This window comes from Urocitellus parryii, unplaced genomic scaffold, assembly GCF_045843805.1.
Source record: "Urocitellus parryii isolate mUroPar1 unplaced genomic scaffold, mUroPar1.hap1 Scaffold_48, whole genome shotgun sequence".
In the NCBI taxonomy this organism is placed as follows: Eukaryota; Metazoa; Chordata; class Mammalia; order Rodentia; family Sciuridae; genus Urocitellus; species Urocitellus parryii.
Window position 1 is genome coordinate 3,736,140 of NW_027554049.1, and position 25,592 is coordinate 3,761,731.

The window sequence follows — 25,592 nt, forward strand, 5'->3', positions numbered from 1 at the left end:
TCCAGCTATGTCCCAGCTAGGACGCTCTGTCCCACTATGTATACTAACATGTCTTTATTAACCCAAAAGTGCTTTTCCCAAGGCCTGAGGTTTGAGACACCTCTGGCACAGATCTACGTTCTTCACAAAGCCAACATCAACCAGAAAGGCCACCTGGCCTCGCTGAGTCCACCTGGGAATGATCTCAGTGCACACCATTGAGCTGTGGTGCCCAGTGTGTGGGGACTGCTCCACGGACCTCTGTGGATCAGCTGGAGTCAGGATGGTTTCTCTGCCTGAGAGGGAAAGTTCACTCCCCTTGCAAGGCTTTGGCAGGCACCTCCAGGACTCGTCCCATTCGGGGCTGACATTCCACTATGAGTGTGGTCCTCTATCTCATTAGGTATCACAAACCTTTGGGTCCCTGAGAGGTACATGGCAGCCCCAAGACCTAGGCATGAGGGGGATTCACACTTGGGCTTGGTGGTCTGGTGCTTACCTTGGGAACAAGAGATCCAGCACCTGCTGGGTGGGGATGGAATCCCAGGAGATTAACGCCATGTTGCTGCTGAAATGTAGGTTCCTCCCACCAATGACAGGCAGGAGCTCATTCCTAAGCTGGTCCTGCCTGTAAGGTTCAAGTCTCTGTACCCTGAAGGGCTCCTCCATGTTCTGATCATTTTCACCCTGGGTTGGAACCAAGAATGGTGGGTTCAATATGGAAATGGTGACAAACAGAAAAATGACTTGTGCCAATACACTAGAGTCAAAGCAAAATGGGACAGTTTCCATCAGTACAAAGACACACACACACACACAAACAAACACAAACACACACACACACACACACACACACAAACACACACACAGAGTAAGAATAGGAGTCCTTTGCCATTCATCAGGGATCAGACTAGAGGGCCTGCTGGGCTCACCTGCCCTGTGCTACTCACTGTTACTCTTGAGCTCCTCTGCGACAATTGCCAGAGGATCTGGCGTCTAAGATGAAGCCTCACCCAGTGTAACCACAAAAGGGCCAGTTGCCCCCCCTGAGATTCCTGGGAGCCTGAGGCTCGGCATTGTTTGCAAGGACAGGGGAATATCCTTCTCACTCCAGTGTCTCCATCCAAATGAGCTCAGATGTCTTGGTCAGTGAAGTGGGTGCCTGGATACCAGGGTTCCATGTTCTGTTTGATCCATTGTCAAGGCAATGATGTCATTTCCTTTGCCCATACCTGAGCGTCTTTTCACATATGACCACTTTCAAAAGCCCTATGGGCTGCTGATTTCTCCTCCATGCCTACCATCTCAGGTGCGCAGGTGTTCACCAACAACTACCCAAATACCCCCACCAGCATCTGCCCTGCTTAGTGCCACTAGAGTTCCAGCTTGGAGCCTTCAAAAATGCATTCACAACCAGTCCTTCCCTCTCAGCAGCTTTTGGACACTGGTCCCATCATTGTGCAACTCATGGTGTGCCCAGTCTTTTCTGGAAAGTAGGGTAGCATCTAATCAGGGATTGGTGTCCCCGATTCATACATAGCATATGGTTTCTATGAAATCCAGTGAGGGAGCAGGAGTAACTAAGCTGATTGCACAGATGACCTCAGGGAATACTGACAGGCCAAATGAAAAATATGTTCCAGCTAACCATTGGTATTTGGGCTTCTCAGCCCAGTCCTGTTTTTAAAAAAGGTGAAGATAGGCAGTGTTCATTAAAAAAATATCTGCCATTTAAAAGTGGGTAATTTAAATGGCATCTAGTTACACATCTGATAGAATGGTCTGGCAACATATGAATTTCATTCTAACAACAACAACAAAACATAGAAAAAAACATAGACATAAAGATAAAACCTTGTCTTCACCAGGATGCCTAGAAATAGGTTTTATTTGGCTCATGCAAATATCTTTCAATAGAACTTCTAATTTCTGAATTAACTCATTCAATTTTATAATGTCTGAAACCCTCTGTGAGCATGGGAAGCACTGCTGACAAGACACCAGAGGGCCAGAGCACTTGTGCCCCCTGTAGGTGTGTCTCTTGGCTATCACCAAAGACTTTTCCCCTCCCGGGGCAGCTGAGAGCAAGCTGGGCCTTGGAGCAAGGATTAGTGCTTCAGGTATAGACTATGCAAGCAAGGGACAATGTCTTTAATAAAACTAAAATTAAAAAGTCACTTCAAAAAAAATTTAAAAAGAAGAAAAAAATAAGGTCAAGTAGAGGAACGGGCAGAGGCATCCAGAGGAAGCCCATTTTCACAGGAGAAAATCCCCCAGTGAAAAGCATCAGAATAGATACCAAGAAAAATACCAACAAAAACAGTGTGCTCCCACTATGTATCTACTCCACATGCAAAAGTTAGAAAGCTAGATAATACAATCCTGGCCACAGGTAGAGCTATTCAGAAGAGCCACCTGGCAGTGCTTAGTCAAAGAAGTAAACATGCACACTTTGACCTAGAAATTCCACCTGTGTGTAAACCAGGTGGTGCTTAAGCAGTTTCACAAGGGGACATGCACAGGGAAATTTATCCTCAGGTTCCTTATAGAGTTGTCTGTGCTTACAGAAGGTTTAGGGCTGTCAGGGTGCCCACAATTGGGAAAGTGAAATGCTTAAAAGGTAATGGATGCCAACCTGGATATATTAATAGAAATCAATGAAAAACAATAGATTGACATGACAGTAAAATCCCTGAGTTCAAGTTCTTGCTAGCCTACCTCCCAACAATCATGCTTGGTTAAGACACTGACATACTTCAAGGCAAAAAAAGGAGAAAATATAATGTCATTATTACTTTTCTTAAATGCAAAAAAGGAAATGGTAATATTTACCCAGCCATGACCTGTTATGCATAATATGTGAGATTATTGTGGACATGTTGGTAAATGATTATCTACTCAGATACATTCTGTGACTCACCAAATGCAAAGGTCCATGAAGAATTACCATCTGCACACATGAATTCATCTTCAAAAGCCTTGAGACAACAGGGGCTTCACAAAATGGCTTCTTGGCCAACTTGATGAGTGTGTCCTTGGACAATGCTTCCACCTGAAAGATGTCACCAACTTGTTCTCATTCACATTTCCACAGTGCCCCCAAAAATAAACAAAGTCTGATACTCTATTGAGTGAATCCTCAAGTGGACCAAACACCATACTTCCTTCCATATTTTATAATTAACAAATGCAACTTCAACTTAATAACTTGCATTAGGCAACATGCAACCACAACCTCTTACACATACTCTTTTACACACTCACGTGTCCTAGGTTCTGATCTAACTGTCCATTGAGCAGTCAGAACACGTGCTACTTCACATTCCTTACAGGCTACCATCCCATTCTCTGCCAAGCTGAATACAAATCCCTGGTCACAGGAGAATGGAAGCCTATCTCCCACAACAACATGCATCATGAAACATTGGGGTTTTCAATAAAATCTCCGGGGACACCCTTTTGAAAATCACTTAACCCCTGAAAAGGCGCCTGCCATTCTCCTTGCTGTGGGGGGCGGCGTATTTGAGTCAATTTTCAAACACCTCTTCACAGTTGAGGACATCACTGCACACACACAAAATAACAACAATTATAATTATTATTATTATTATATTATTATTATTTTAAAAAATCACTGCAGAATGGCACGGAGTAGGGAAGCTGCTCAGGACAGGACACCCGGGAAGCTGAGAGAGTGCTCCCCTCACCAGGACAGAGTAGCAACCCCAGGGGCAGTCCCCAGAGACCCACCTCCTCCAGCCACACCCTACTGCCTACAGTTACCACCCAGTTAGTCCCCACCAGGGGTTCAATGCACTAATTAGGTTAAGGCTCTCCTCACTTGCACTGTCTCACACGGGAACTTTTGAGGGACAGTAACAAACCATCACATCTGTGAGCTACAAACATCTGTACCGTCACCCTTTCTCATAGAATGTATTCCTGAGCTGTCAGCCCTCAGGCCTTCTGTAGTTTCATGGATTGGAAATCTCACTTATAAATGGTGCATCCAACTGAACACACTGCTCTACAGGGAGTCAGGTATTTCTGGTCCTATATACACTGGACACAGAGATGTTGAGGTCCTACTAGGTGTCAGGTACTGTTCAACATTCTGGGATACAGCACAGACTTGGCCTTGGCCTCCCAGAGTCTGTCATTTAGCTACTTGTTTATGTGTAGCCTGAGATTAAGCAAGCTTTGAGGGGAAGGTAGGGGTGTATGTGTGTGTGTGTGTGTGTGTGTGTGTGTGTGTGTGTGAAGATTGTCACCATTCACAGATTACATTTAACTAATTAGTATTGGGAGCATCAAAGGCAAATGAAACAAAACCTCTTCCCCAGGGCAAAAGAGGGGAGATAGGGTGCATACTCAAATTTTAGTAATTTTATAGGTTACTTCCGATACACTGTTATAATTTTCTTCGGGTCTCTATGGTTCTACCCCTCATAAAAGAAGTCTGTATTTGTTGTAGAGAGATCTTTAAATAATATATTATGGAAAACATCAAAAGATAATGCCTTGCTTAAGAAAATAGCAGGCATACTAATGACCGTTATAAAACACTGGGGTTTTTAAAGTCAGCATCCTGTTTTATACACAGTCTACTTCTAAGAATTACGCTTCCCACCTGGTGTGGTGGTGCAAAAAATATGTGGTTGGCCATTATTTTTCACATCCAGTGGACTGGTTTTTTTTACTGTATTGATGTTATATTTTTATGAACAAAACTTCAGTTTTCATGAAGTCCAATATTTCTATTTTTTTCTAGTTGCCTCTGCTTTTGGCATCTTATCAAAAAAAAAAAAAATCATTGTCAACTCCGGTGTCCTGAATCTACTGCCCTATGTTTTCTTTTGTAGGTGTTGTATTAGGTAAGAGTTCAACTTCATTCTTTTGCATGTGTATGTCCAGTTTTCCCCAAAATGATGTGCTGAAAAGACTGTTCTTTTCCTCACTGAATGGTCTTGTGTCCCTTATCAAGAGTCATTTGACCACATACACCAGGGCTTACTTCTGGGCATTCTATTCTGTCCCTTTGGTCTCGGTTTGGCTTCCTGTCAACACCGCCCAAGGAGCGGAGGCCACACAGTGGGCCCCAAGCATGGTAGGCAAGTGCTCTGCTGCTGAGCTCCACCCCAGCATGTCTTCAATTTTAAACCATCTGGAAAGCCCATAATAGCAAACTTTCCTCATTTACTGCTTCCCTGCTTGCTTGATTTCCCCTTCTTGCCTTTCTCTTTTTACTCTCTTCCCATCCTTCTTTCTGTTACTGTCTTTCCCCCCTCTCTTCCTTTTACATTTGGCTTGAAACTCAGAACTGAGGAGGCTCAATAAGGCGGCTTGTTCATGATGCTGTCTGATCCAAGTTGAAATCTCTCAATTTTTTTCTTGATATTTGATCACAGAAATGGATTCACAAATATTAGCAGAAAAAAAAAAGAATTCAGCATTTTTTCTTTCCAATCTGAGCAGATTGATTCCAATCAGAGTGATTCCAGCAGTAAGGGCTTTATCAATAATGACAGCTTGAGCCCTTAATGATCAGCCCTGACTGGACATTCTTACAGCCATTCAGACCTGCCCAGCCCACATCCGTGGTGCTGTCACCTCCAGAAGCTGCTCCCTGCTCACGACCTTGAGTGCACTCTCATCTGGTGATTTTGATGCTGAGCCTTGCTTCCTCTTCTTGCTAGCTCAATAAAAACCCACCATTAGCCAGTCCAGTGCCGGGGCTCTCCATTGGTGTTCGCACCACATGGCCATCACTCTAGCCCTGGAGACAAAGATTTCTACTGTTTAGGACCAAGAGAAAGGCACTAGCTCAACTGTCTGCTTCAAGAGAATGAAGACAAGCCACAGATTGAGAAAACTTTGCAAAAGACATTTTAATAAAGGATTGCTACTCAGAATATACAGAGAATTCTTAAAATGAACTTGGTAAGAAAACAAACCTTTTGGTGCAGCCTGTGGGTCAAAGGCCTGATCAGATAACTCACTAAAAATGGCAAACAAGCATATTAATAGATGCTCCACATCAGATGTCATCAGAGAATTACAAATTAAAACAATAAAGAGACATCCCTGGGCACCTATTAGAATGGTCAAAACTCAGAACGCTGACAGTACAAAGTACTGATGGAGCTGTGGAGCAGCCAGAACTCTCTTGTATTAATTCCTGGGGCAAACTGCAAACTAGTAGACAGGCAGTTGGGCAGTTTCTTACAAAACTAAACATATTCTTACTGTACAATCCAGCAATTGCATTCTTTGGTATTGACCTAGAGGGGTTAAAAATGTGTATCTACATAAAAACCTGCAAATGATGTTCGCAACTTTATTCAAATTGCCAAAACTTGAAAGCTAACAAGATGTCCTCAGGATAAGTAAACTGTGGTTCATCTAGACAATAAAATAATCCTTAGTACTAAAAAGAGGCCACAAAAAGAGGTGGATGAAATTTAAGTGCACATTGTTAAGTGAATGAAGCAAATCCTAAGACTATATACTGCATTTCAACTAAAAGGCAAAACTGTGAAGACAGTTTAAAAAATAAGTTCCAATGGTTGCCAGAGGGAAAGGGGAGAGCCCTCTGGAGGAACAGACAGGGTAAAGAGGGCACAGAGGATTTTGAGGGCAGGGGAAACCACTCTTTTGTGATACTATAATGGTGATGCCTGCTATCCTGGATCTACCCAAGCCCTCAGAGTGCCCACCGTCATGGACTGTAATGTGAACCATGAACTTTGGGTGGCAAAGGTGCATCGCTGTAGGTTCATCAATCCTAACACACGTAACCTCCTGTGGGGGAGTTGGTGGGGCACGGGCAGGGATCCTGTGGGAAGTCTGTACTCTTTGCTCAAATTTGCTGAATGTAAAACTGCTCTGGAAAAGAAAATCCATGTTGAAGGGGGAAAAAGAAATGTCTACAAATCACCTTTTACTCCTTGTCACTAGGATGGGCCTACCTTGGAGCAAGGACTCACCTGGAGGAGGAGGCTTTGAGGGGGAAGCAAGCGAGACAGCCAGGCATTTTCCAGTATGCGTGTCACTGGAGAAGTTGGGTCACCTGCACCCTACAAACATCGTTGGCCATCCCTCATCCAACATGAGGCGGTGGCCACGGTGCTCCTCGAAATCTTCAGGCTCAACCCACAGCTACTCAAATCCACCAAGGGGACAAGGAAGATGGTCAGCTCTGCGCTCTTCCTGGGTATTAGGAGACCTTGCAGGGCATTTGGCTGGCTTGGGTCACGCCAGCACCCTTGGCCCTCACTTGGGTGTTACAGTCCGTGATGACTGTCTTCTGGTGAACTGCTGCTGTCTCTGGGTTGAGCTCTTCTCTTTGTACGACACCCCCGCCACACCAGCCTCTGCTCCCAGAGTCACATTGGTCCAATGTGACTCTGGTTCGACCAATCAGAGCCCTGTATTTCCCTCCCACAGCGATTGGCTTCAGGAACTAGACGACCAGAAACCATACCCCTAAACTCTTCTGTCATTTGAGCCTATAAATTCCCTCTGACCTGAGTGGTTTGGGGTTGGATTTGCAGTGCAGATTCACCCACAGGAAGCCTGGCACCTGCCAGGGGGTGCCCATGGAAGGCAGCTGGCGAGACACAGGAGCCTGTCCCTTGGCCTCGGGGTGTAGGCAGCTGCTTCTCCTGGAAGCTTCTGGAAGAGAGGTAGCTAAGAGGCCAGGTAGAATGGGATGCCTGAAGGCAGGACAGGTCCATGAGGGGCCACCAGAGTGAGCCTCCCAACGCTCCAGATCCGCCTCCGCAGATCAGGCCTCCACCGTGACCCCCCTCTGCACCTTTTCTGTACCTCCTTTTCCTCCAAAGTAATAAAAACAGTTCTGTGTTCCTTCCCGTGTGTCGCTTTTCAAACCCTGCCAGCTCTTTCTCATAATACCCAGCACTTTGCAGTCTGCTTTCTCCTTCTCCCTTCACAGCCCACCAGAGCAAAAGTCAGCCCACCCACCCCCAAATCAGCGCTCTCGTACTACCCCGGGATTTCTGGAACCCTTGCCCTGAGAGCCAGGCTCTCACTGACCACCCTCAGCAGAGGCCACGTTTCCCACATGCTTGGCAGTCCTCAGCTCTGGTGGTGCACTAAATCAGTCACAAATATTGGACCAAATACTGGTTCTGGCCCCCATCCACAATTAGGATTGAGTTGCTCAGGCACCAGGATGTCATGAATTCCCCAGGTGACCCAAACGGGCAGCTCCGCAGTGTGAGTGTTTAGTTTCTGGGGCTCTGTCATCATGGCTCCTTGCACCTGCATGAAGAACTTAGTGAAAAGTGCAGACACAAAGTCTCAAAGAACGTTTAAGACTAAAATCTTCCAGTGGATTCCACTGTACATGGAATGTTCTAGAAGGCTCTGCATGTCTTGACCGTCTCTCCTATTGTAGCCTAGGGGTTCCCTCCCATCCCCCCTGCTCCTGGGGACCTCCTATCTGGGGCCTGATTTCCACTCCTCGGTCAGTTCTGGGCTTAAACACGCTTCTCAGGAGGCCTTCAGTGACACCTGGCTGAAGTGTTTCCTCAGCAGTTGCTCCAGTGAATTATTTTGCTTTATTTGTGATTCATGCTTTATTTTCATAACATTTAGCACTAGGTAAGGAAGTTATCTTGCCTTTTTCTGTGTGTAGGTACTTATTTTTCATATCACTTCCCACCCACCCAGCCACCCCCAGAATTTCACTTGTATCCCCAGCATATGGGATCCGGAAGTAGAACCTGTGTTCATTAAGTGAATAGAAAAGACCAGAGGATCTATTTCTCATCTAGAAAAGTAAGAGACCCAGAATAGCTAAAGCAATCTTTAGCAAGAAGAGTGAAGTAGGTGGCATCACTATACCAGACCTTAAACTATGCTATAGAGCAATAGTAACAAAAACAAAATGGTATTGGCACCAAAACAGGCTGGTAGAACAATGGTACAGAATAGAGGACACAGAAACAAGCTACACATAACTACAGTTATTTTATATTAGACAAAGGGGCCAAAAACATGCATTGGAGAAAAGATAGCCTCTTCAACAAATAGTGCTGGGAGAACTGGAAATCCATATGCAACAAAATGAAATTAAACCCCTATCTCTCACCATGCACAAAACTCAACTCAAAATGGATCAAGGACCTAGGAATTAAACCAGAGACACTGTGCCTTTTAGAATAAAAAGTAGACCCAAATCTCCATCATGTCTGATTAGGCCCCAACTTCCTTAATAAGACTTCTATAGCACAAGAATTAAAATCCAGAATCAATAAATGTGATGGATTCAAACTAAAAAGCTTCTTCAAAGAAACAATCAGTGAAGTGAATAGAGAGCCTAGATTTGGGGAGCAAATTTTTCCCACATGCACATCAGATAAAGCACTAATCTCTAGGACATATTAAGAACTCAAAAATATTAACACCAAAAAAACAAATAACCCAATCAATAAATGGGCCAAGAAATTGAACCGACTCTTCTCAGAACATGTTAATTAATCAACAAATATATGAAAAAATGTTCAACATCTCTAGCAATTAGAGAAATGCAAATCACAACTACTCTAAGAGTTCATCTCACTCCAGTCAGAATGGCAGCTATTATGAAGACATAACAATAAGTGTTGGCGAGGATGTGAGGAAAAAAGTACACTCATACATTACTGGTGGGACTTGCAAATTGGTGCAGCCAAAATGGAAAGCAGCATGGAGATTCTTTGGAAAACTTGGAATGGAACCACTATTTGACCCAGCTATCCCTCTCCTCAGTCTATACCCAAAGGACTTAAAAACAGCATACTACAGGGACACAGCTATATCAATGTTTATAGCAGCACAATTTACAATAGCTAAACTGTAGGACCAACATAGATGTCCTTCAGTTGATGAACAGTTAAAGAAACTGTGTGATACACACACACACACATACACACACACAATTCAGCATTAAAAGAGAATAAAATCATGGCATTTGCAGGTAAATGGATGGAGTTGAGAATATAATGGTAAGTGAAGTTAGCCAGTCCTCAAAAAACAAATGCTGAATGTTTTCTCTGACATAGGATTTCTCTGATATAAGGATGCTGATTTATAATGGGGTTGGGGGAGTAGCTTGGGAGGATTAGACAAACTATAGGTAGGGAAAAGTGAGGGAGGGAGGGACAGGGAAATGAAATAGGAAAGATGGTGGAATGAGATGGACATCATTATCTTAACTGCATGTATGAAGTCATGAATGGTGTGACTCTAATTCGTGTGCAACCAGAGGTACGAAAAATTGTGCTGTATATGTGTAATATGAATTGTAATGCATTCTGCTGTCATATATAACAAATTAGAATAAAATAATAATAATAATGATAATAATATTAAAAAGAACAGAAGATGCCAAGTTTCACCGGAAGGTGGCAGCATGCGCACAGTCAAAAGAGAGTTCCTCTGTCTGGGTCCCCACCAAAGAACATGCAGAGGAACTGTCAGCCTGGAGGCATTTCTGACTTCTCATCCTTCCATATCTACCTAAAGAATCTAAATGCAATGAAGTCCCCCTTCACACCACTGGAAAGGAGGGTAAGCTTTTAAATTGTCCCTACTGGGCCCAGGTTTTGCCTCTTTATAACAGACTCATCAGTAATCTCCCTAAATATTGGACATCATTTAAAAAACAGCTGCAAAACATTTTTTTAATTCCAAATGTTTGAGAAGTGAAGGGTATAGAAGACTTTTAAAGATGAGCTTAGATACTCTTGTTTTGAGAGGAAGTCAGCTAAGGCTGGGAGTCAAGACCTCATTTACAGATATTTTTTGATTAGCTACAATACTGTATGCCTAACCATGTTGCTAAGCCTAACGGGGTTTTTAAAACACTTTCACACAACTTGCCATAAATGGGTACTAATAGTAATAAATTGTAAGTGTAGAGTACTTTAATAGATTTTTCCTGGGGGATGAGAAAAATGAAAATTCATAACCTGAAGAAGTAACGTGCTGAAATTTGGTAGTTTGCATGTTTAAAAAAATAAGGTGGCAGGGAGCTGGGACATATTTCAGTGGTAGAGTATTTATCTAGCATGCAAGAGGCCCTGGTTCCATCCCCAGCAATAATAATAATAATAATAATAATAATAATAATAATGCAGTGCCTTGTGGATCAGGGGAAAGGTACACAACTTGGGGAAGACCTGAGTTTGAGTGCAGCATAGAGACCTAGCCACTTAACCCCTGAGTCCCTTGTTTGGGTGCCCAACTGACCCCAAGCAGACCTTATTTTCACAGTATTTAATACTATCTGCTCCATGTAAGTTTGCAGAACAAGCTTGAACGATAACATTAATGCTACTCTGTGTGGTGGGGAGGACTGAATGAGATAATGAACACAGACAGGCATTTTCTTCATAAAATGCTGCAAGATGGTGTGTATTGTTATAGGCTAGTTGTGTAGTCAGCAAGAAGGGAGCCTGGAGCAGGAAGGGAGGGTCACTGTCCCCTGAGACCCTGGAAAGGCTCCTTAGAGGTGAGAAGGGTTTGAAGCTCTGAAGCATCTTTCTCCATCACTACCAGCCAGGCTGAGTCCGGTGGACGTGTACCAGGCAGCAGGGGCCACCGTGCCCTCCGTCATCTGAGGGGGACTTGTGCCCTAATCTGGGCCTGATTCTGTGCTCCAGAGCATGGAAACACATCCCTCTGGGCTAGGTCCTCTCTGCGCAGCCAGGAGTGGTTTTCCAGCCAGTTGGGCCTCATCCTGCGTCTGCAGGACCCCTCCCATCCCCACCTCACACATATTAGCATCCTCAGAAAAAAGAGTCTCAATCCATTCAGAATCATGTTATTGCCACTATGATTATTGTAGTTATGACTATGACAGTCATTGGGAGGAAGATCACCCAAATGCAGGAAGGCAGAGGAAGCGAGGCCTCTGTGTCTCTGGGCCAAGCTAGACAGCCAGCAAATAGAGGCATCAGCGTGCCTTCTGCCAGGCTCCCCCAGGTGTGTGGGGAAGCAGCATGTGTCCAGGGCATGGGGCAGCTGTGCTACAGTGGGAGGAAGCCCTCTCTGTCTCCTCCACTGGAGACATGTGCAGTGACCTTCCTTATTGTCCCTGGTACGCCCCACATCCTCCTCACCCCCTCTGTGAGTGCCCCAGGCCAGCCCCTCATCACCTGTTGCCTGGATCTTTACCCCCTCATTGCCCTCTTCTGGGTTCCCCCAGCCCCTCTGGTCCAGCCCTGTGAGGACCCTCTCTGGCACCAGGTGTCCAATCATTTCCCTGTTCAAAATCAGCAGAAGCTTCTCCTTGCTCAGAGAAGATATGACAAAGTCTTCCCCGTGGCTTGAAAACCCTTCATAGACAGGTGCCATCATCTGAATGTGCACCCCCAAATTTAGATGTTGACATCCTAACCTCCAAGGCCTTGAAAGATGGTGCCTTTTGGGGAGGTGATTAGGTCCTGAGGGTAGAGGCTCTGTGAATGGCATGAGTGCCCCATAAAGAGGCCCCACAGGACCCTCGCCCTTCCATCACTCGAGGACACAGCAAGAAGGTGTTATCCAGAAAGTAGGTCCTCCCAAAGCCTCTAGAACAGTGAGAAATAACCATGTTGTTTATAAGCTGCCCTGTATATTTGGTTAAAGTGTCCCAAGCAGACTAAGACACTGGCCACCCCCTCCTCAAATGCAACCCCAGAAAGACAGATGCCCCACCTGAACAGGCCCAACCCCTTCACATCCCCACTCCTGCTCTGGAACCAGGTTATTCCCACAGTGCGATCTTCTAGAAGTACCTCATCAAGCTGCCAATGGCCTCTCAAGGTCTTTCAAAGCCCACCTTCTCCAAATATTTGCCAGTGTTGGATTATTCCCTCCTTGGCCTCTCCTGCCTGTCTGTATTCAAGATGCACGCCCTCAGCTCTGGGCCACTAAGCTCACACTGCTGGTTCCCTGAGCCTGCAGTCCCTGAAGTTCTGGGTCTGAGTTGTGGTCCCCTTCAGTACTAAGCACCAGCAAGTGGTCGGAGCTGAACACATTTCTGGTGAGTTGAAAGTGGATTTCTCCACTTGCTTTGATTTGTTCTCACAGTGGCCCTGGCTGGAATGAGCACGGTGCTGTAAGGGGACATAAGAGGCCTAGCGACTTGGCCTGAGTCATGCACCAAGGTGACAGAAGCATGCACAGAGCCTCGTGCAGTCCAGAAGAAGCAAGGTGGGCCCACCAAGATGGCACTCTCTGTGAGCAAAGGCTTCGGTGACTCCATGAGTCACGGTCCTGTAACATGGTAAGAATCCAGATCTTGTATCTGGATCCCGGTTTCATGATTTCCCTTCCACCTGTACAGTCCTGGGGACATTTTTTTACCTCTCTGAATGTCAGTCCCCTTATTTATAAATGTCATCATAGCTCCCTCATAAAAGTGCTGGGGCCAATCATCGTGTGGAACAGCAGCATTGAATCAGGCACACACCGCCACAGAGGTAAAGCTTTGTGAGATGAGATCAGCACCAAAACCACTCAAAAACAACAGGTTCAGGCTTCTCTTTGTGCTTGGGAATAGTGGTGGGGTCCAAAGTACCATCCCAGGAATGGGGAGGAGGAGGAGAGGCTAGAAAAACATCCCCTGGTCATCTGAGTACATTCCCAAGATACCAGGCCACCATCAGCAATTCCCAGGCCACAGTTGCTGTCCTTGTCTCCCCCAGGCCCTGGGAAAGTGCACAAATTGAGCTCATTCCACAAGCTGCTGTCTCCTGTTCTCAGGCCCAGTCATGACCCTCCCGCGCTACTTGATACGCAGAGAGCCAGGTATGGGCCTCGTTGTACGCGATCCTGTGGCTGTTCCCAGGCTTGCCTGGAAAGAGTTGGAGTTGGCAACTGGAAGAGATGTCTCTGTGCTTCTCCAGATACATTAACTGAAAGGGAATCCAGTTTCCCAGGTAGCAGCGAGGAGGCTGAGGAAGAGTTTCAACCTGGAGTCAGCCTGCAGGGTCCAAATTTCTGCCCATCCCCACCAAATTTCATGGCTCAATGAAGAGTACTGTCAATGAAGAGTACCGCTCACATGGACACCATAGAATTCGAGGAGGATTAATGGCTACTTCCAGAAGAGCTTGCCCAGCACCACACATGGCAGATTCCCACTTGGCTGAGGGGGTTGGTGGTGGTGATGGCAGTGGTGATGGTAGTTGATGCTGACACAGGACGAATGGATATTTCTACCCCCACTTCACAGTTCAAGATTCGAAGTGCCTTGCTCAAGGTCACGGCATGGGTCCATGGCAGACCTAACTCTGGTTACACTCTGTTTCAGGTGCCCTAAGGAGGAGGAGCTGGGCCCAGAATGGCAGTCTTCCCAGAGAATCAGTGACCCAGGAAGATCCAAACCCAAACCAAGCTGAGCTGAACAGCCAGGTGAAACACCCAGGGACTCCAGACCCTTTCTCGGAACCAGGAGGTAATGGCATCAACTTTTAGGAAGGTTGCTCTGCTGTCCAGACAGGCCAGCCCAGCAGAGCTCACCACCAGCCCCGCCCCATGCCTGTCATTTAACTGGCTGCAAAGGGCGGGCGGGAGGGGTCTCCTAGAGGAGCTCCACCCACACCAGTGACTCTCAGCAGCAAAGGCAGGAGGCCCAGCCTTGCCTGGGCCACAGAACACGCCACCTGTCTAGGCCCCGTGGGCCATTGTTCTATTCCAGGGGGAGCCCACTCAAAAGCAGCATTTACCACCCACCAACTCAGGCCAGAGGTCAGGAACCGGGTCAGTGTTAGGACTAAAAGGAGGAGTGACCCCAAGAGTAACAAATGGCCTGGGGACTTACAGGCTGGGGCACCAACTGTGCTGTGGTTATTGTCCTCTGGTTGCTGGGAGCTCACCTTTGACTTATCTTTGCAGAGGTCCAGGCACCTATACCATGGCATGGCAGGTGCTCCATAGACACCTGTTGGAAGAAGAAACAGGAGTCATTATCATTGAAGGGAGCTTGTGGTGCCCTCTGGCAGCACTCTGTCTGGTCCTCCCAGCGGCTCTGAGGTTGACCTCTGCGGGCCTTCCTATCCACCCATCCACATGAGGCTCCTCCAGACCTCTCAACTGTAAGCATCAGCACTGAGGTTTCTGAGCACAGACCCCACAAAAGTCCCCTGATGCTGCCCTGGAAGGTGGGCAGCTGCCTGCATGCTCTGAGATAGGGGCCAACTCTCTGCTTCTTTCTCCCCGTTCTCCTGCACTGTCTTTGGGGAGCCGGCCATTTGGGCTCCTCCTGGGCTGCTCCCCCGACTGTTACTCTCTGGCTTCTCCGAACACCAACAACCCGCTGAGGCATTTTCAAGAGTGATGGCTTTTGAACAGGAGATCTGGGCTCCCTGCTGGCAATGGGTCCCTGGCAAGTCACAAAACACTTCTGTTCCTCGTTCCCCACACCTGTTCTCCAGGCTGTGGTGACGTGGATTAAATGAAATGGAAATGGGAAAGGTCCTCGGTTATCTGGTGCTAGAAAAATTGTGAGGGATAAAGAGAAAATGCGTTCCCCGCAGTTATCGTTAGGCCAGACCCACAAATGCTGCAGCTGCAGTAACTGGCTCTGGCCAGGGCTAATCCCTGGGGCAGTGTCTGTCTGTACCCTCACACCAGAGGCTCTCCCCCTGGCCACTCCTCCCTGGCTACCCCATGACCACCCACTGCCCCTTTACCCTCACCAGGCTCCCTCACCTCCAGGGCCTCCCAGTGCCCAGTGAACTGGACGTGAGTCTCGTCCAGCCTAGATCCTGGCATCTGGCCCCCTCTACCATCCTCCCTGACCTGCTGCAGCCCCTGCCTCCCAAAGTCCCATCCATTCTGTGGCACAGTTGCAAATCCCGGAGATCCTGCCTGTGATGTCCCTCCCATGTCCATCTTGAACTCCTCCTCTCCCCAGTTGTTTGAGAGTAGCTCCAGTTCTCTGGGGAGCCTGGTTCTACCCTCACCTTCCTTTTGAACCAGTGGCTGAACCTCTGTCTGTTCCTCCTTGGGGAGAAGGAACCCTCCACATGGCCCATCTGTGGGGCAACAGAGAGTGTAGGAGAGACTGGAAGGGCGAGGCTGGGATGGATGCCTGACGTCACATGAGTGGAAATGTGCCTGAGAGAGGCCCTGGTGACTCATTGACCACAGGGCCCTGAGCCTGGCACCTCATAACTGCTCAGTAAACATGCAGTTGCTCAGACTCACGCTGACATGGAATATGTGATTTTTATTGTTTTCAAAACCATCCCAAGAATGTGGGCATCGAGGATCCAGTGGCCCCTACAGCAGCCTTCCCCTGTGGGCCCTGTGCTTGAGCAGCAGTGGAAGAGAGGCAGACCTCCCCCCATCCTACAAAGACATCGGCAGGCCAGAGATGACCCTGAGCCCTTGGTGAGGCCGCTGTCTGTGTGGTGCAGGGGAGACTGCTTTCCCAGTCACACAGACATGTCCAGAAGAGGAGAGACCAGGAGGCCCGGGGACAGTGGCCTCCTACTGTGTTCTGAGTTTTAGCACTCACATTTCCTCCCAGATTGGAACTTCTGAAATCTGGCACTGCCCACTAAGTTGCAGGCAACGTGGCCTACTGCAAGCAGGGAGATGTTGCTATGAGACACTGGCCATCAGCCGCCTGGCCTCTGCACCCTCAGAAGCAGAGATTGGAATTGTTCTGTGGGGAGTCAGCAGGGGCAGGGTGGTGGCAGGAGGAAGTGCCCAGGACAGGAGCCTGGGAACTGGCTTTACTTCTGGAGTCTGCTGCTCACCATGTGTGTAATTTGACCCTCTGCCCGCAGGACCTTAGTCTGAAATTAGGGAATTGACTCAAATCACTGGCCCTCAAACAGGTGCACATTGGAAGCACCTGGAGAGCCTGCTAGAATATGGGTGCTGTCCCCGAGCTTCACGCTCAGCAGATCAGGTGAGGCCTGAGTCATTCTATCAAGTTCCTGGATGGGACCATCCACCCAGGGACCACACTTTGAGAACCACTGGCCAAACTGATGACCAGGGCTTCTTCCAGCCCTGAAATGTATGGATTTTCTCTTTGAGAAGCAGCATAATATGGGAAGAAGAAATTAAGGTGGGAAAAGGTATTTTAGAAGAAGCAAGAGAAGTTTCCAAACACTTTGATTAATCGTGACAACCAGTAATGCCTCGCTACTGCCGGGGCCCAGCAGCTGGGGGGCCAGGGCCTAACGGGATGGCTCTCTTCCCTCGGCTCTCAGGGGTTCTTTTTAGTTGGTTTTCATGGATCCCACATCTGAGACCATTTTTATGACAGCATCTGCTTGAGTCTGTAATGAAATACATTATGTGAAAACACGTTGAAAATATGAAGAGCAAGGCAGGGGGTTTATTTTTAACGTATGTTTATATTTTCTGCTTTATCTCCTCCAAAAAAAATGATGATTGAGATAAAAGACACAGACGTCGTTGATGGGAGATGGTTGAGTGAGGTGGAATTGAATTGACTTGAATTAAATAAGAGTCTCATTATCCTTTATAGTATCCAAACACTGAAACGTGGAGGGAAAGCCAGGGTAACACTTCACCATGTCGAGGTCTCTTGCCTGGGCTCCAGAGACACTAAAGACCATCTCCCTGGGGTGGGAAGTAGGCACCAACAGCAACTGGTGCATAATGACGGTGGGTACCCTGGGAGCCACGTGGAGGTGTGTTCCTTCCTACCTGTGACCCTGGACTCCAGCTGCCCAGACACCTTGGGTCAGAGCATTCAGTGGCCAGGTCTCACTGTTACAGTCTGGGCTCCCCAGCCCTGGCCAACGTCTGTCCCTCCATCTCCACACCCTTCATAGTGCCAAGGGCTCTGCCTGTATTTGTAAGTACAGCAGAGCACTTAGAACTGGCCCAGGCCCCGGGACACAGGCTATCTGTCTATGCAGCTCAGCTTCTCCGTCCCAACATCTACATTTGCCTCTCCCTGCTCCATACAGAAGCTTATAGATCTAGAGGCTAAAGGCTGATTTCAGATTTTTCCATGAGCAATGTCACCTCAGACCCTGGAGCAGCCAGGGTTTCTGCAGCAGGCCGTGTGCCTTTGAGGGCTCTGCTGAGCCATGAGTCTTTCCAGAAGGTGAGGAGTCTGGCGAACAAGGGGCCAAGCCCACCTGGAGCCCCTCAACATCTGGACAGGCTCCTGTAGACAAATCTGCACCTGGGAGTGGCCAAGGCTTGACTATTTCAGAAGAAATGTGAAGGGGCCGAGATGGCCACATAGCTGTGTAGGAAGCCTTTGGGGATCAGGTCAGAGCTGGAGCAGGGGGTACGATAGACCTTTGGCCACAGGTCCTGCCAACCCTCAGCCTGCCTATAACACTAAGGTTAAATGCCAGCTTCACAGAGGAATTGCATTCTATTTGCACAGGGAAAGAGGCCAAAGGGAGGCAGAGGGGGCTGGAGTCCTGGCAGCCCCCAGACTCGCCTCTGTGTCTGGCTGGAGGAGCCAGCCAATAGGGCACCACCCCCCACCTGCTGGCAGATTGTCCAACGTCACCTGAGAGCCCTTCTCAGGAAGTCAGCTACACCCTCCACCAGAGTTGTTTCAAGCCAAGGTCCTGGTTGCTCTTGAGAACCTCTGTAAGTGGACAGCCGGCCGAGGTGGCGCCAGGCAGACCAGGCCTCAACAACCCATGGCCTCCTCCTGACCTCTGCACAGGGACAGGTTGAGCCCACAGGGTCATGTGATGTGGTCGCACTGGAGGCACCAAGGACTGGCTTTCAGGGGCCTCGCTGGCATTTAAACAAGCTGCGGCATTGAACTGTCACACACCAAATAGAAGTCCTGGGTCTGGGCTCCAAAAACCAGCCAAACAAGCAACAAATGAAAGAAACTCTAATTAACCAGAGCATTGAGGACTCTGAATGTCCCCACACCACAGGCTCCTGTGAGCCTCACGTGAGCTGCTGAGACAAAAACCAACAATAGAACAGGGTTCAAAGCAAATGACGCAACAATGGGTGAGGGCACACTAGGTGTACTGTGTTCTGTCTAGGTGGCACCTTCTTAAAACCATAATTACAAACCAGAATATTCCATAATCTCCAGACTGATACAGTGAGGAGCTTGGAGAGTAGACTGTGCAGGATTTTAAAGAAATGGCTGTTTAGCCAGTGAGTGTGGGAAGCTGGGAAGTCTGAGAACTACCTTCCAGTATTTGATGGGCTATACACAGTGTGCTTGCTTCCACCTGGGTGTTACCAGGGGGTGCTGAGAAACACTCCCCACCATGGAGATGGACCTAAGCTCTCTAGAGAAAGCATGCTCCCGAAGGTCAAGTCCCCCAAAATACTGACATCCTTGGGCCAGGACTCCTGCTGCTAGGAATTGCTCTCAGAGAAGTGATCCAATGTAGCACATATTTCCCTCAAGTTCCTGCAGTATAACATGGAAAAGTTTGAAACAACCTCAGCATCCAGTACTATGGATTTGTTTCACACATCATAGTATTTAAGCTCACGGCCTCAGTGAAGAGAACAAGGTGCACACAAAATCCACAGTCCATGTGATTCAAATTCTGTAACACGCATGCCTGCCACACGCCAAATGTGAATAAATACGCCAACCAGCTGACAGTGCGCTCATCACCACAAGCTGCATTTATCAGAGATTTCTTCCACATTGATTTTCCTATATATTTAAAAAATCTACTGCAATGCATAGGCATCATCTTTATAATTTAGAAAAATGTGTACTAGGTACTGATAATGTTCTGAGAGCAGTCATATGCACAATAGGTGGCGGATCCTGAGCTCCCGTAGCTAGAGCTGCTCAGCGCAGCTTCTCCTTGAGTGTGTTCCCCATTGGGGACCCAGGTCTGCATTGGGCGGAAGTGGAACAAGAGCGTTTCCAGGGGTTGGTGGGATGAAAAGGGGAAAGAGCATTCATGAGCACCTGCTGTGGGCTAGTTGCTGTGTTCCAAAGGTGGACTTCAGAGTCAGACAGCTCCTCCGTGAGCTACGGCTAGTGGGATCTGAATCCAGGACTCTGCGTCTTCAGCTCACCTTGGAAGCAGTCTCTTCTGCCACATGTGCCCCAGCCTGCATGGCCTGTTGGGATCAAGACAGAGACAGGACGTCCGGAACGGCTGGTGAAGAGTGTTCCTGGAAGGTTCCTCTGGCCTCTGGGAGTGGCAGGAGACATGCAGCTCAGACTCCGGGGTCCTGTGGCCAAACCTCTTCAGCATCCTCATGTGGATGAAAGCCCCAAGGGATGGACTCCTTCCTAAGTCCCTTCTGTCCCTGATGCAGGAAGCTCCACCCAGGGCAAATCAGCTGTCCCTGTTCAAAACAGCCTGCCTCACTGTGGGCATCATCCTGGCCTGCAACGGAGGGGCTGTCTCAGGACAGCTGGCTTCCTTTCACAGATGAAAACACTGTCCACCAAGGAGGCCCAGCGCCCCAGATGAACCTGGCATGCTACAGAGAGCCCACAGGTCACAGCTGGGATAGCAGTTTCCCAAGGGCTGTCTGACTTTCAAAGGGTGACTTGAGTGAGGGAGTTCAGGAGGGATCTTCTGTGGACACCAAAACAGCAAGTCCTGGATTAGTAGTGTTTGGAATATTGCTTCCACCTGTGCATACCTCAGCCCCAGCCACCAGCCACACACACAATACAGCACACACACCAGACAACCACACGCAGCACATACAACACGCACACACACACCAGACAACCACACACAACACATACACCACACACACACACACACACACACCAACCACAAACAACACATACCCACGCACACACACCAAACAACCACACACAACACATACACCACTCACACACACATACCAGACAACCACACACAACACATATACGACACACACACACCAGACAACCACACACAACACATATACGACACACACACACCAGACAACCACACACAACACATGCACCAATGCAGACACACACACCAGACATACACACACAATACATACACCACACACATACACACACACACCAACCACACACAACACATACCCACGCACACACACCAAACAACCACACACAACACATACACCACTAACACACACACACACCAGACAACCACACACAACACATGCACCAATGCAGACACACACACCAGACATACACACACAACACATACACCAGACAACCACATGCAACACATACACCACACACATACACACACACACCAACCACACACAACACATACGCACGCACACACACCAAACAACCACACACATACACCACTCACACACACACCAGACAACCACACCCAACACATATACCACACACACACACACCAGACAACCACACACAACACATGTACCATGCAGACACACACACCAGACATACACACACAACACATACAGCACACACACCAGACAACCACACACAACACATACACCACATACACATACACCAGACAACCACACACAACACATACACCATGCAGACACATACACCAGACAACCACACACAACACATACACCACACACACACACATACACCAACCACACACAAGACATACACCACGCACACACACCAAACAACCACACACAACGCATACACTACACATATACAAACACACACACCAGACAATCACACACAACACATACACCACACACACCAGACAACCACGCACAACACATACACCACACACACACACATACACCAACCACACACAACACATACACCACTCACACACACACACCAAACAACCACATATAACACATACCACCATGTGCACACACACACACCAGACAACCACACACAATACATACACAACACATACACATACACACCAGACAACCACACACAACACATATACCACACACACACCAATCACACATAGCACATATACCACGCACACACACACACACCATACAACCACACATAACACATACACCACACACACACACACACACACACACACACACACCAAGCAACCACACACATCTTCCTCTGAGCACCGACTGACTTGGGCCTTCCTGGTCTATCCAGCAGAGTACAGAAAGCAGGTTTTCTGGTTTTCAGGAACATATTGCCCAGATGCGGAAGAGGTGGGGTCTCAGTGGACGAGCCCAGGAGCAGCTCCCTCCTGTGGGCAGTGGAGGTTCAACCTGCCCCCGTAGTCCCAGATAGTCCAGGGACTCGGCCTCAGGGCCAGCATTACTTTTAGGGACTGTCAGGAAATACAGTTTCCCCCCATCTCAGAACTAGGGGTCAGTTGGAGAAGCTTGAGGAATGCTCTGTTTCTTATTTTCTGATGTGTGTGTGTGTGTGTGTGTGTGTGTGTGTGTGTTACTGGGGATTGAATCCAGGGTGTTTTACCTCTGAGCCACTTCCTCAGCTCCTTTTCAAAAATTTTATGTTTTGAGACAGGGTCTTGCTAAATTTCTTAAGGCTTAGCTAAGTTGCTGAGGGTGTCCTTGAATTTGTAATCCTCCTGTCTCAGCCTGTATAGCCACTGGGATTATAGGCATGGGCCAGCAGGCTCAGCTGATATCCAGGAATTTTAAAGTATCCCTCAGTTTTCTTGAAGCAAGCTATACTTCCATATCCTCCCCCTGGGATATTCTCTAAGAAAAGGCAGGCTCTGACCGTGAGAATTTATTTAAAAGTCAGAAATGCCCAGCCCAAGCGCACTTTGTTACAATCCTGCTATCCATTTCTGAATATCCCCTAGGCAACCTCAACATTCCACTGGATGACATTGGGGTGTTTATTTGATGTATCTGAATGTCACAGTCATGCTCTATAAAATTAGGGTAGAACCACCAAGATACCTCTCAGTTTGGAATCAGACCACTGAGCCCACCCTGCACTGGTGTAGACCAAGCATTAACAAGCTATGCCTCACTGGTCAAATACGGCCCCCATCTGTTTTTGTGAATAAAGTTTTATTGAAACACAGCCTGCCCATTCATATATATTGCCCATGGATGCGACTGTGCTGCAGTAGCAAAGTTGAATTGTGCCAACAGACTTGGCCCACAAACCCAAGCATTCACCCTCTGATCTTTTACAGAAAAGGTGTGCTGGCTCCAGGTGATGATGGTTAGAATCCAGGAGCTTGGGTTAGGCAGCAAGAGGCCAGTGGCTCTGCAGTAGTGAGTCTATTTATGTTTCCTGGCTGTGCCCCACCTGGAATCACACAGAAGGTGGCAAACTTATGGGACGTGGTAAGTAGAACTTTCTCCTCATTTTCCTGAAACGACTGCTTCTTGGCTCCAGTGGGTATCCTGTTGGCAGGCACACCATCCCTCCGGCCCCGCCTCCATCTCATCCTTTCTGATGGCCTCTTCCAGACTCGGCTGCTGGTAGTTTTAAGTCTGTCCTTAAACAGAAGTCCCCCTTCCCCTCCAGTGTTTTAATTGCTCTTCTCTGGACCACATCCAGGTTCATTATTTCTTCACAAGCATCTGTGACCAGAGCTGGGCACTTTCAGAAGAGGCAGACTGTGACTTTGAGCAAGGAGAGCAGCCTTGGCCAGGGCCTTAGGGCAAGGGCCAGGCTTCACATTCAGACAAGGGCTGGAATCCTGATTCTCACCTTCTGGTTACACGACCCTCGGCTGCAGCTGAGGTGACTGTGCACAGTGGCCTGCAGTCTGATGATATGGTGCTCCCAGCCAGCCCTGCAAGACACAACCCAAAGTGCAGAGCTGGCTGCTGGTGCTGTGGGAGACTCCATCAGCAGGGAAGCCAGCTGTGATGTCAACTGTGTATATGTGTGTGTGCGCGCACGTGCATGTACATACATATATATGTACACATGTGCATATAGGGTTGAAATCAAACCTGAGTACTTTAAAGACACAAGTCCACAAATACATGTGTGTACACACACGTGCACACACACTATGCATATACAGTTTTATAAATATGCATTTGTATAGTATATATATATATATATATATATATATATATATATGCACTGCCTTATACATATACACATATACATATACACATGTATTTATTTATATTTATTTATTTATGTATACTCATATTTAAAACTAATAAGATGAATCTTCCCAGCTGGGCACTGGGCTCCTGGCAGGGACCTCGCCTCACCTCTCCTTCTGCCCAGCCAGGGGCTGGCCTGGTGTGTGACTTATTGGACTGCCTGAGAAAGGGGATACTAAAGACCACCTTGCAGGCCAGCAAAAGAAAATCCAGTAGAATTTAAAGCTATAATGAGGAACTCGATTGCTCAGTAATTATGTGTGAATTCATGTTTTAAACTGAATGCCCTCAGACCCTTGTTTAAAAGTTATTTCGAAGGCTTTTGTTGATGTCCAATGAGTGGAACCCCTTCCAGTAGGGAGCGTCCTGTCCTTTGCATTCCTAAGTATGGTTTTTGGCTCATCGGGGTTTGACAGGGCTGCTGGGAGGAAAAGATATAGAGGGAGATGTGACCCTGGAGTGTCCCGAGTCACTGTCACCTGGAGACAGTGCACCTGTGCAATGCCCCGAGAATGTGAGTCTCCATCCACAAAGACCTAATGCTCACCCTGAGGTTCAGCAGTACAGAACGCCCCGACTCTTTCAAGGGCCCGACTTCAGCACCCAGCATCCCTCAATGTACTCGCGTGATTTTCCCCCGGGAAGATTACCTGAGATGGGCTCTCGGGAGCTCACATACCCCTTATCTGCTAGAGCCAGCAACCCCGTGGTCTGGCAGCCACAGCAATAGGTCCTGACATAAAAGGCTCCCGTCCCTCAGCTAAGAGTCCCCCATCAAAGACACAGATAGTTGGAGGAAGACCATCTGAGAGCCCAGGAGCGCCCCACATGTCTCCCTGTCTCAGCCCCCATTTGCCCTGGGTAACTCCGGGTGTTTTTAAAAAGTAAAAAAGTTGTCAAAGGCCTCTGCTTGCGGCTCCCATTACCCCAGCAGACCCCCTATCTCTAATAGGGATCACCCATTAATGACAGAGACAAGTCCTCAGGAAGATTAAAGGCCTTGTGTAATTAAAAAGATAAGAGCCGGCCTGGGAGAAGGAAATTGGGATTCAATTAACAAGAGGCCTCTCCCCCCAGCCTCTCCCAGCTCCGCTATCAAATGTTACACTCAGAAGTGCCCTCGCCACTCACACAGAGCCAGAGGCTGAAGGCTCTTATTTATGGCTTGCTGGGAGTGGGCCTCGGGCCTCACTTGGCTGGGGCTTTGTTTGCTCAGAGCTCAGGAGGGGTGGGGACAGCAGCACAAATCCTGCAGGAGGGGCCGCAAGGTGCTTTTCACTCCTTTTCTTTCCCTTCTCAGTTCCTCTGATCTTCTTGACAGGGGAAGAAAAATACTCAATAGAAGGTCTATTTCCTTCCTCCCTCAGCCTGAGGCTGACACAACAGGCTAAGGGTCACGGCTGAGAAAGCTCTGTGGGGCTATTTGTGTTGGGAAACCACGCCACTTCCCCCTTTCTGTCTTTCTCAGGTTTCCGTGGAGGCAGAAGGAAGATAAGGTTGGAGAGGCAGCTGCCCAAATGGCCCGTGGGACTGGATATGTGGGGTGCCTGGCTCCCAGGGCACCTCACTTATACTGGCCTTCCAGAGGGTTCTGAAGCTGGGATCAGCACAGAGCTCACAAGGGCTGTGCATGAAGCTGGCGTCTGCAGAGCGGGAACAGCACC

General features: G+C 47.9%; 1 protein-coding gene across 1 annotated transcript in view; it reads left to right on the forward strand.

Annotated features, from left to right (window-relative positions):
* LOC144252570 (KAT8 regulatory NSL complex subunit 3-like) overlaps window positions 1–24,658 on the forward strand; it is a 162,727-nt gene extending 138,069 nt beyond the window's left edge. Inside the window, 5 exon segments of the mRNA XM_077794812.1 lie at window positions 12,616–12,760; window positions 14,285–14,428; window positions 16,230–16,368; window positions 16,821–16,894; window positions 24,345–24,658. Coding sequence (XP_077650938.1) covers window positions 12,616–12,760; window positions 14,285–14,428; window positions 16,230–16,368; window positions 16,821–16,894; window positions 24,345–24,658 — 816 coding nt within the window.
* Window positions 24,659–25,592: the final 934 nt, after the last annotated feature.